This window comes from Citrus clementina, unplaced genomic scaffold (genome assembly GCF_000493195.1).
Source record: "Citrus clementina cultivar Clemenules unplaced genomic scaffold, Citrus_clementina_v1.0 scaffold_9, whole genome shotgun sequence".
NCBI classification, from domain to species: domain Eukaryota; kingdom Viridiplantae; phylum Streptophyta; class Magnoliopsida; order Sapindales; family Rutaceae; genus Citrus; species Citrus x clementina.
The window spans coordinates 7400648-7413121 of record NW_006261964.1 but is presented as its reverse complement, the minus strand read 5'-3'; the positions used below and the strand labels follow the sequence as shown (position 1 = coordinate 7413121).

The 12474-nt window shown below is 34.9% G+C and overlaps 2 protein-coding genes across 2 annotated transcripts; both read left to right on the top strand.

The window, feature by feature from the left end:
• Positions 1-9253: 9253 nt before the first annotated feature.
• On the top strand, positions 9254-10312 carry LOC112098886. The gene has a single exon (XM_024185514.1). It carries the CDS (start codon positions 9254-9256, stop codon positions 10310-10312), a length of 1059 nt encoding a protein of 352 aa, XP_024041282.1.
• Positions 10313-11615: 1303 nt separating this feature from the next.
• Positions 11616-12062, top strand: LOC112098885. The gene has a single exon (XM_024185510.1). It carries the CDS (start codon positions 11616-11618, stop codon positions 12060-12062), a length of 447 nt encoding a protein of 148 aa, XP_024041278.1.
• Positions 12063-12474: the final 412 nt, after the last annotated feature.

Sequence of the window (12474 nt, the reverse complement as noted above, 5' to 3'; positions counted from 1 at the left end):
AATTTTAGTTGTTCAAGATTCATTTCTTTTTCTTGCTAACTTTTTGTGCTTTCATTACTTTTCTTGCATGACTTCAAGCATCTCTAAGCTTAAGCAAGGTGAAAGCTCTCATGATCAACCTAATTCTAAGCATTGTCGCACTCTTCCACCCTACCTTTGTTCAGGTTGTGGACGACCTCATGTGATCCTTATTCTTAATGAAGATGAGGATTCTGGTCCCAAATTTGGTCCAGTACCTCCTAGAAAATTAGGCTTGGCAAAATCCGAGTCCGATTCGGGTTTTGGTGTTGCCCGGGACCAGACCGGATGAGTGAAATGCAAGACCAGACTCGGGTTAAAACTCAGATTTTTCAGGTGTGGTCCGGGCTCGAGCTCGGCACCTTCCGGGTTCGGGTTTTTATCTGGGCTTCTAAACCCGCATGTGATAACTTCAATTTTTTTTCTTCAATTTTTTCTTTCATTTCTCTAACAATGCAAATTTTAAAAAAAGAAAATAATCAAATAAACTCATTCAATCTCATGCTTTAAAAAAGAAAATTGTAGCACCCCAGCCCGAACTCCGAGGGCAAATCTGACCATAACTCACATATGAATTTAAGTAACTCTTACAAACGATAAAATTCGAGCCTCAAATACAAAAGCCAGCGGAATAACTTAAAAATTTAGCCAAACCATCTACCATCCTCAATCCAAATCTATCTTCTCACTCATCACGAATCAATCATGACTTCTGAATACTGAATTACAATAAACTATAATGAGTACAAAACCTAGTAACCAAACTAGTTTTTCTTATACAGAAATACATACATATTTATACATAATGCAAATGGATGATATGTCATGATCTTTTGGAAATACTGTAAAACAAATTCATCAAAATCTCTTTTTGTCGCTTTCAAACTTTCTCATTTTCTTTCAATTAGAGATGGCAAAACCCCGGGCCGGGTCCGGGTATTGCCATGACTGGACCCTGCTCGGATGCAACCGGTCCGGGTCCGAGTCCTGGCTGGGTTTTAATCTGCGTACCCAAATTTATATTTTTTAATATTTTATGTGTATATATTTTTTATTTTTTGGTAATTTTATCAGTTTTAAATTTATTTCAATAAAATTTGACATGAAAATATAAACATAAAGTGTTTAAAACTTTATATATGTATAATAAATGAGTTAAATAAATATAAAACATTTAAAATAATATATATTTTATAATTTTTTTAATAAAATCCTGGTTCCGGGTTTATCAAGTGATGCCCAAGACCGACTCGACTTCATACCCGGGCCAGGTATTACCCGGTCCGCAATGCCCGGGTACGGTCCGGGTCCGGATCGGGCGGGTATTTTTGCCACCTCTACTTTCAATGAAATACATATTCTGCAATTGTAACATTTTGTTCTGTGCGTGGCACTTTGCACCATGCGTGGCACTTTGCGGCGCTCTAACCCTCCAGAGGTGGCCCCCGCATAGTCTCAAGAGGTGGCCCCCAATGCAAAATCTCATAAAACAGAAATCTCATTTGTTAAAATCCACTTTCTCATTCATAGAAAACTCAATGCATTTTCGTGCTCATGCTAATGAACCATCACACATACATATGCCCATGTACATAATCACGCTCAACATATAACAACATATTACATAAACATATGGGCAAAGACATATAGATCCATATTAGTACATATCAAAATAGGCTTTTCACACAAGTCAAACATATATATTGTTTATTGTGATTCGTTTTGAAGTCTAGTTTACTTACCTATTGGCATCCTTATGTAACACATGCGTACTGATTTCATCAACCAAAAATCATCAATAAATATTTGATAAGATATAATCAAGTCTCAATCATAAACACTAATGTCCTTAACTATCTCAATTTAAACATCTCATAAGCTCAACCTCAATGTCCTCAATAACCGGCCCTCAAAACAGAACGGTCTATATTCTCCGATTTTTAATAAATTATTCCCTCATTGGAAAAATCTAAAATTTTGCAGACCATATGCTGACATATTGAAAGTTCATTGACAAATATTTTGTAACATAATTCCTTCAAAACCTATTGAAAATAATTAACGTTTCAGACATCATCAATATTGTCAAACAGTTTTCTGTTTTGAACACACTTGCTTTGAAAATACAAAACAATTTATTGCTTTATCATAAAATCATGAAAATTTCCAAAATCATACTAGACATATATAAAAATAATTGGTCCAAATTTCGTAATTTTTGAAGAAGTCTAGCTATGGTAAAAATAATTTCGTAATTCACGTTATTCACTGAAATCATAAATTTCCAGGTTTTCAGACTTGACTTTGAAAAATCATAATTAATTGAAATCTTATCCGATTAACTTGAAACAAGTTTCAAAACATTCTAGACGATGTCTAGTTTACCATATCCAAAATAGGAATCAAAATCAATTTGTGCAAATTACTATGATTTTTGTAATAATGTACTGTCAGCATATTTCTGCAAAATCTTAGGTTTCTACTTCTATTGAAATCATGTTTCTCCACAACAAATCAATAAAAACCAAGAACTAAAACTTACCTCCAAATCCAAATCTTCTCTCAACAATACCTAATTCAATTTATGCAACTTGATCTCATATGTTGGTCATGGCAGAATAAAGAAGAAGACTTTCTTCTTCTCTTTTTCTTTTCTTTTCTCTCTTTTCTCTCCATCTTTCTCTCTCTCTTTTTTTCTGTTATTTTTTTTCCTCAACCGATTTCTCTTTCCCTCTCTCTTATAATGGCGAAAGACATCTTATACTAGAATAAAGAAGAAGACTTTCTTCTTCTCTTTTTCTTTTCTTTTCTCTCTTTCTCTCCATCTTTCTCTCTCTCTCTTTTTTTCTGTTTTTTTTTTCCTCAACCGATTTCTCTTTCCCTCTCTCTTATAATGGCGAAATACATCTTATTCTATTTATACTAGGGTAAAAAGGATTATTAAAAACTAAAAAGACTAAAATACCCTGAGGAGAATTGGGGTATTACAAAAATAGTCAAATACAAATATATAACATACTAACAATGCAAATTTTGCACAAATGATAAATAAAAATTATTTCAATCTACTTTCTAATACCTAAATTCATCTAATTTCTAACTTAAACTCATTCAATCTATATATTAAAAAAATAAATTAAATTCAACAACACAACAATCACACAATAAATTTAAATAATATCCCGCATATCATAAATTCATAATTATATATTTATATATAATATATTTTTAATTTATTAAAAAATCGGGTCCAGTCCGGGTTCTGAGTTTTTGGTGTTAAACCCGGACCCGGGCCCTGAAATGTCCGGGTTTGAGAATTTCAAACCCAGGTCCAGTTTTTATGTGTATGTGGTCTTAATTTTTCCCAGACTGGATTGGCCAGGTCTGGGCAGGCTTTTTTGACACCCCTATAGAGAATCCATGAGTTCAAGTGACGACGACTCCATCGAAAGTGATCCCAGTGTGGATAGTCTTAGCTCTAGACCTTTAGCCTTTTACTCTAGGACAACAGCCACCACCACCATCATTCCTTCTATGTTCGACGATTAGCAGCAGCCATTACTGCATGCAGCCTCCCGCACCGCCGATAATGAAGCACGACTGTTTGTGATCTTTCTACATATTTTGTAGTCCCTGTTAATCCTTTTACCCAATCTGATTATATTCATTTTCCTCTTAATTATTTTGCTCCTGCCCTTGTCCATCTTTAGGTTAAAATTTTGAAACAAGGTCGTGACATAGTTATCCTCACTACTACTCATTTTAGAAATTTGCATGCCAAGATCCTCACTTTTATAACCTTTTGGCAAAAGCAAGAGATTTTTTTTTTAAAAAAAGTTTTTAACTACATGATTCAATCAATTAGGAGAATGGTATTTAAATTTTAGGGAGATAATTTTATTTTATTAAAGAATTTTTAGATCTTCTGACTTCTAGTACTTAGGGCCTTGTTTCAAAATTTTAGCCTCAAGATCAACTAAGGTTGATAGCAAAATAATTAAAAGCATAATCAAGAGATCATGAAAAAGAATAGGATTAGATTGAGGAGAAGGACAAACATATGCAGTAAAATAGATGTGAAGATCATGAAGAGCACTCGGACATGCTTCACTATCGACAACGTATGAGGTAGCATGTAATGACAGCTGCTGGTCGGCGACGACAGAAGGAATGGTAGTAGCAGTGGCTGTTGTCTTCGAGTCAGAGGCTAAAGGCCAAAACTAAGACTATCTTCGCTGGGATCACTTTCTATGGAGTCATAGTCATTGAACTCATGGATTCTCGAGTAGATACTTGACCAAATTTGGGACCAGAATCCTCATCATCATTAAGAACATAGATCACATCAAGTTATCCACAATTTGAACAAAGATATGGTGGAAGAGTGTGACAATGATTAGAGTTAGATTGAGCATGCGAGCTCTTACCTTCCTTAAGCTTAGATATACTTGGAGCCATTAAAGAAAAGTAATAAAAGCAAAAAGAAATTAACAAAAAGAAGAAAAGAATTTGAAGCAACTGAAATTATGAAGAAGAAGCCAAGAAAATTGAGTGAAAAATAATTATCCTAGAGGCTTCCTTATAAACATGAGGTGGCTAGCCTGATTCGAAGAGGATTAAAAATCATGCTTTCATAAGGAAAGGATTGCGAAATAAGATTTTGATCCAATGTAAGACGCCAACAATCTTAAATCATGTAGTAGAACAATAGCAAGCATAATCCAAAGCAAAAAGTCATGAATACCAAGTAAAATGTGAAAAAAAAAAGAGTTGCATGATAGTTTTTCGAATAAAAAACACAGTGCAAATGAATGAACTTTGAAATTTAGCTAGGAATGAACAAGGTAGATTTAGAGTGCAAATCCATATAGAACTGAATTTGGAGTTTTGTGGACAAAGTTATGACCAAAAGAATGCAATTGTTCATTTTTTATGAGCAAAAATGATTTAATGCACTTTCGAAAACAAAATTAGGGTTTTGCTTCAAGAATGTGTAACTCTTAAACCTTAAAATTATACCAATATGTAAGAACTTGATAATGCACATGCATCATGAACAAAATTTTCAAGAATTAAAAAAATGAATTTTTATGCATTAATAACAAACTTGAACAAGTGAAAATCAATGTATCAAAGAATTTTTCACAACAAACATTAATCCATGAAGTCAAGACTCTAGTTCCTCAAATAATTAAATATTAGAGAAATGTGAGCTTGTGTGTGTCTGTGTGTGTGCAAACAATTCAATCAAGACTTTTTTCCCAAAAATTAATCAATATTCATGGTCAAAATTTCAAATATAAAAGCACACTGTTGATCAAACTAATCTTATAATCTTTATCTCCAATTTTGACCATTTTAAAGTGATCAATATCAATTCTTCAATGTTTAGTACAACATCATGCACCAAATTCGGATTCTCAAGATATAGGAGACCAAATTTTGCTTCTCTACTTTTTGTTTTGTATTGTGTTTTTTCAGTTGTGAAATACTTCTCTTTATATAGGCACTAGGGTTTTACAAAAGTCACAAGTCTTAAAAGACTTCAATTATTTCCAAATAAGAGTTTTTTTCCTTTTATAATACCAATAAATTTGGACATGAATAAATTTGATATTCTTATCTTTCTTGTCTCCTAAGAAATATTTAGAGTATTTAATAAACTTCATATTTGAACCAACTTCTTTCTATAATAAATCCTATGCACCAATTGTAGAATCTCGTCACTAATTGACTTGTTAAATTAAATATTTAATTAAACTAGGAAACAAATATTTCTAATAAATTAGAATTTCACTAAATTAAGGATTTAATAAATTAAAATTTATTATAGGATAATCAATAAATAAAATTTTAATTTAACTAAACTTGACCGTGAGATGCCGACTCTATAAATAATATACTTAACACATGTATTTACAATTTATGTGATGGTATATTGATAGTACTCCTAAAAGGTGTTCTATTTGCTCCTACCTGATGTTTTGTTACTCTGGTGGTGGGTTGCAGATTTGGACCTAGATGAAGGCTTCCGAGGTCTTGAGAAATTATTATAAACATGATCTTCTGGAGGCTGAGGATGATTTGAACTTGATGAAGAACCTGTTTTATTTTTATTCTTAATGAAACTGCTATCGTGAGCTTCTCTTCTTTCAGGATTTGCTAGAACCCTCCATGGCAGATTGGACAATCTTGAAAGCACCACCGACGACAATTGATGGGTCTTCTCAGAATGCAACATTAGCGCCAATTTTTTGTACTATTTCTTGATTACGCTCGTGTCCACTTCAGGATTATCAGTAGCGGCGAGAATGTCACACAGTGTAGGCTTTGTAGGCAGTGAAGTAATTATCGATGCTGGCCAAATCTGGATTAAATTCTTTGGCAGGTTTCAAGATTTTGATGGCCATGTTAATATTCTGAATCTTGAAGTATTCTTCTGCGGCGTCTCTTGCCTTCTCCCTTGCCAATCTTACAAGATTTTCCAAGATACCAACAGTGGAAACGAGGTTGATAATAATTTTAAAAGCTTTTTCAAGAAAGGAAAGAGGCTTCCAAAAATAAACAGGGTTTGAAGGGATTAAGCATTACCTTTCCAACAAGGAAACTAGAAGGGTGTTTTGTTGGAAAGAAGTTTAATTCCCTCACATTTTGAAATTCAATAATTTCCTGATCATGTCAAAAGACACATTTTTATTTGAATTACAGTGTCCTAAGTTTACCCATTTTTTGCCTCAAAATCTTGGTTCTTTTTCCACCGAGTAATTTTATTCCAATACTCTTATTACTCCAAAGAACCCTATTTCTATATTTTTTTCTTTAAAAAAAATCAAAATTGTTATTGTTACTATTTAATTGTCAAGTATATATGATTTGTTTTTGCTAATCTTCATATTGACAATTAGCGTCTCCTTGGGGATGTTTACGAAAGTAGTAATTATAAAGGGAAATTATATCAATTGTGAATGAAAGTGAAGTTGTATTTTTATTATTGATGTTAGTCGTATATTGTTGGTGTATAAATACTAATGCTATTGGTGTCCATGTGCAAGTGTACACAACTAGTAATAAAGTGATGAGTATTCAAGATCGTCTCCACAGGGATTGATATTATCAGATTTGCTACAACAATCTTAACAGTGCAGATTTTGTGCTAAAATAAAATAAACAATTAATGAAACTAATGTACTAATTAAAATAAAAACGCAATAAATAAATGCAACAAAGTAAACTATCACGTCAAACTCAAGGATAAAACTAATGGGAATATATAGTAGTTGAGTGAATAAACTCTCCTAATGGTCTTGACTATTTTCTAATGGTTTGCTCGGCTGCTGCAGTATTTGCTACAGCACTGGGTAGAATCCTTATGTATCCTCAGTCGTCGTATGTTGGATATCTTATATCTATATGTAACCTAACAGTGATCAGTTGTTATGCCAACATAAGATATAGTATTACACGCTTAGGTTCTATTTACCATACAAGGTGAATCCTTATGTCTAGTTCATTACTAATCTTAAATCAAGCATGACCCTTTTGGGACTCAAGTAAACCTCAATCCGGGAAACTCAATTTAAGATCAAGTATTGTTCTGATATGTTCTACTAAGATAGGCCCTTTTGCGGTTCTCTCCTAACTTGTATCATTAAATGGGTGATCAACCAAAATAATGAATAAATATAAATATTATCAAAACAAACTGCTACAGCAAACATGCAACAACACATATATTCAGTCAATAAACCATCAAGATTGTTTATCACTCAGCCACAAATAAATTTAGTTCATGGTTTGCAAAATAAAAATAAAGAACAAAGTTTCAGCCATGAAACACATCCCCATAAATAAATAGAAAACGAGAAAGCAAGAGAAGAATAAGAATGATTGAGCTCCCAATTGATTTCTGCAAATTCTCCTATTGTGCAGCCCTTAATCTCTCTCTTGAATCTTGTTTTTCTTTTGTTTCTTTGTGTTTTTCTCCTTGGGTGACGGCTCTCCCTTTTCCTTATGATGTGTGCTTCTTTTATAGTTGAAAATTAGGGTAAACAGAAGCCTAGGGCGCGCATAAGTCAGATTAGGAAACTACAGATCACAATTCTGCAAGTATCCCGCGCGGAATTTTCTTTGTCGTTGTTCCAAGATTGCTACAGTAATATCTACAGCAATTGCACTGTTTCAGATTTGTTTCAACTCTTTTGTAGCCATGTTCTTTCTTTATTTTTGCAAGCCTATTGCATAGCATTCCTTCCATGAATTATAAGCTTCTAGAAACCTACAATTATGCACATAATTTGAGCACGAATTACTTTAAATCGAGCAAAACTTATTAAGATTGACTAAAATGATTATTTATGCAAAATGTAACAAAAATACAATAGAAACACATAATTTACTCTCTAAGTAGTATTGATTTAAGTCTAAAAGTGCCATGATAACTCTCATTTCGTAGAGTTATCATATATATATATATATATATATATATATATACAGACTGTAGTTGGAATACAAAGGGTAATAATTATCTTAGATTTGATTACAATTTGAATTAAAGAGAATAAGTCAAGGAGAGAAAGAATGAGTAAATAAAGGAGCATTTACAACGGATATTATCTATAACGGTAAGCACAAGATTATGAGAGAATTGGTCAAGAGATTGATTCTGATGTATCTCTATCAGTAATAATTATAATTTTTATCAGTCATTAAAATAAAAAAAACAGGGAACAAATTATTATTATTTTGTAATAAACTAAAGAGTGATAATTCAGCAATTTCCTACCTAATTAAAAATAAAACCATTGAGCTGCCCTGTGTTGAACTTGTTCAGTATTGGAAACCACTCCATAGTTTAGTAGTAAACCACCTCCCTCTCAACACATGTGAGTAGAAATTCGAGTTACTTGTTGTGCATTTTCTTAGATATAAATTGGAAGTAAATCCGGCTGTTCTTGACTCAAATATCCAAACCACGCCATCATAAATGTGGGGTTAAGGTTTTTTTCTCTCTCTTTCAAGTTTTTTCTGAAAACTTAAAAGATGAGAGGCTCAAATAGAGTTGTCATGACTCTCGTAAGTCATTCCTAAGTGAGTGGTTCTCTAGTTAGATATCGAGTAGTGCTGTAGTTGTGTTAAGATAGAGCTTCTCCAGTAAGGGCAGATAGGCCTTAAAGATTGTAGTTGGGAGTGAGGCCACCAACCAAAAAAGGTTCTTGTGAGCAGTTACTCTTACCAGATGAAAACAAAAGAGTTAATTAAAAGGTGCAGAGCTATAAGGTTGAGTGATGAGGAATATGGGAGGGTTACCTTCATGAGCAAAATGAAAGCAAAGAGGGAAATAATAGTTGCTGGCTGCTTGATAGGAAAAGTTCTCAATACAAGGGGAGTGAATAGTGAAGGATTGAAGATGGCTATGCAAAGAGTATGGAAAACATCAAGGGAAGTGAAGATAGAGAGCCTCGGAGACAATGTGTTCATGTTCAAATTCGGCTCAGAGGCAGATAAGAGAAGCATAATAGCTGGGGGGCCATGGCATTTTGATAGAGCTCTTATGGTGCTTACAGAACCAGTCGGGATAGGAGCTGTGAAAAAGCAAGATTTTAGACATTTATCATTTTGGGTACAAATTCATGACGTTCCTATTATGTGCATGACAAAGGAGATGGCAACAGTCTTGGGCGAGGTGGTTGGGAAGGTAGAGGAAGTAGAAACTGACGCGGCAGGGGAATATATTGGACAATTCTTAAGAATGAGAATTTCAGTGGATGTTACCAAACTGTTGAAAAAGATCATGCTAGAACAAGAAGGGGAAGATGATGAAGATATCCTTATACGTGTAATGTATGAACGACTGCTGGATTTTTGTTTTTGTTGCGGGCGTATAAGGCACCAATACAGAGAATGTGTCCATTACAAATCTCAGTCCAAAGATGAAATGGCTTACGGTCCATGGCTAAAAGCAATGACCATTACGAAAAAACTAAAACAGAGCAGAATGAAGGATAGGTGGGATTCACAACCCAGCAATTCACATGCAAATTTTGCAACCCCAACTAAAAATACAAAGAACCAAGGTACGGCAGAAATAGAACAAGGTAGAGAGAGAGATATGGTCAATGAAGATGGATCCAGTAGACATCTTTTGGACTCGGGTATGGCTAGTACAACTAGAGATATGGGTAAGCTGCAGAAGGTAGTTGGGACACAATTAATGATGAGGGATACAGACTATAGGGAGCCAATATGTAGAGGGAGTGAAAATGAAAAAGTTACTGGCAAAGACACAGAGCATTAGGATATGGGAAAAAGAGCAGAAGCTATGGGCAGGAAAAAAGAAGAGAGGGAAATAATTGTGCAAGATGGAAATACTGAAAAAAAACAAAATCCCTCGATACAAGCAACGCGAGAATTTTTAAGGGGGGAGTAACAGAAACAAAGGGGAACACAGCTGGAATGGGCAGTCAACAAAAACAAAATGAGAGCCGAGTCCAACAAGAATCGAAAATGGAGGAAATTGATGATGGACCAAGGAGAGATAAAAGCAAGCCCAAGAAAAAGAAATTGAAGCTTCAAGCTCGCAATGTGGAAGTAAAGGCGGGAACAAACGAAAGGCTCATTAAATAAAAAAGGCCCGGTTGTTGTATGGAGTGGAAGAGTCCAAAAACGAAGAGAAACAAAACAAACAGCCCAAAAAAGAATGGTTACTCACCATGAGACCAAAAAAAGAAAGCTGCAGCAACTAAATTGATTTGTGAAAATGAGTTTATGGAAGTCAGCGAGAAGTTTCAGAATGTGATTAATGGGATATCGGCGGAGGCTGCAAGACAGCCCTGCCGAGAGAAATGAAAGTGTTAAGCTGGAATGTTCGGGAGCTGGGGAAAGGCCGAACGTTCCGAGAAGCCCAGCAACTTTTACAGGAGCACAAGCCTCAACTCTTATTCTTCTGTGAAACAAAGATGACAGTTAGACAAATGCAGGAAAATGCATACAAATTACACTTTCAAAATTGCTTTGCGGTTAGTAGAGAAGGACTGGGAGGAGGGTTGGCAATGATGTGGCATTCAGAGATAGTGGTGGACATTAAATCCTACAGCAAGCACCATGTTGATGCAGTGGTTCATAGTGAAAATGGGAGCTATTGGAGATGCACGGGAATCTATGACCATCCAGAAACAGACCAGAAAAAGCATACTTGGGAGCTTTTAAGGAGGTTAGCTAACTTATCTTCTCTACCATGGCTCTGTTTCGGGGATTTCAATGAAGTGTTGAATTTAAATGAGAAAATAGGGGGAAAAGATAGGAGGGCAGAACTGGTGAATAATTTTCGGGAAGCTATTAGGGATAGTGATATGGAGGATTTAGGAAGTAACGGGTACTCTTTCACTTGGTCAAATAGACAATTCGGACCTCACATAATCGAAGAGAGGCTCGACAGATTTTTGTGCAACAGCAATTAGAGAAGTTGTTTCCAAGAGAAGGCAGCCCGAAATTTGATCTCGTGGAGCTCAGATCACAACGCTATCCTGATGGAGGTGACAGAAAAAGGAAAAGGTAGTAGATACACGAAGAGAACTTTTTAAAGGGTCCACTATGAAGACATGTGGAGTCCATATGAGAAGTGCAAGGAAATAATTAAAAAGGAGTGGATGGAATCGTGCTACTGGAACAATGGAAACCCAGTTGAATTGTTTAAGAAGAAGTTAAAATCATCTTTGGCAGAGCTGAAACTATGGAGTAAAAACGAACTGGAAGGAAGAAGTAGGAAGCTGGAGCAGTTAAACAACAAATTGAATGAGTTAAAGAACAGATACAATCATTTCGATGATGGAGCTGAAGTTCGAACAATTGAAAACCAAATTGACAACATCCTTTTAGATGAAGAGAGTTTTTGGAAACAAATATCAAGAACGGACTGGCTGAAGGAGGGGGACAAAAATACAAGATTCTTCTACACAAAAGCTTCGGCGATGAGAAAAAAGAATAGAATTTGTGGCCTAGAAGATGAGAAAGGAATTTGGGTTGAAGAAACAGAGAAGGTGGAGTAGGTGATAGGAGAGCATTTCACAAAAATGTTCACCGCAATAAATCCTTCTTCGACTCAAATAAGTGCTGTCCTATCTGAGTTGCCAATCAAGATTACGGAAGAAATGGCAAGTTACCTGGAGCAACCTTTTACAGCTGAAGAAATAGCAGATGCGCTAGCCCAAATGTGCCCAACGAAAGCTCCTGGCCCGGACGGATTTCCAGCAGCTTTCTATCAAAAACACTGGAGTTCAGTGAAGAAAGGGGTTGTTAAGACATGCCTACACATCTTGAATGAGGGAGGTAATCTCGCACCTATCAATCATACTTACATTGCACTTATTCCAAAGGTACAGAAGCCTAGGAAAGCAAATGAGTTTAGACCAATTAGCCTATGTAATGTTATATATAGAATTATTGCAAAAACAATGGCTA

Excerpts from the sequence above, each read along its gene's own strand:
- LOC112098886 (XM_024185514.1), top strand. The coding sequence starts at position 9,254 with ATGAAAACAAAAGAGTTAATTAAAAGGTGCAGAGCTATAAGGTTGAGT.
- LOC112098885 (XM_024185510.1), top strand. The coding sequence starts at position 11,616 with ATGTGGAGTCCATATGAGAAGTGCAAGGAAATAATTAAAAAGGAGTGG.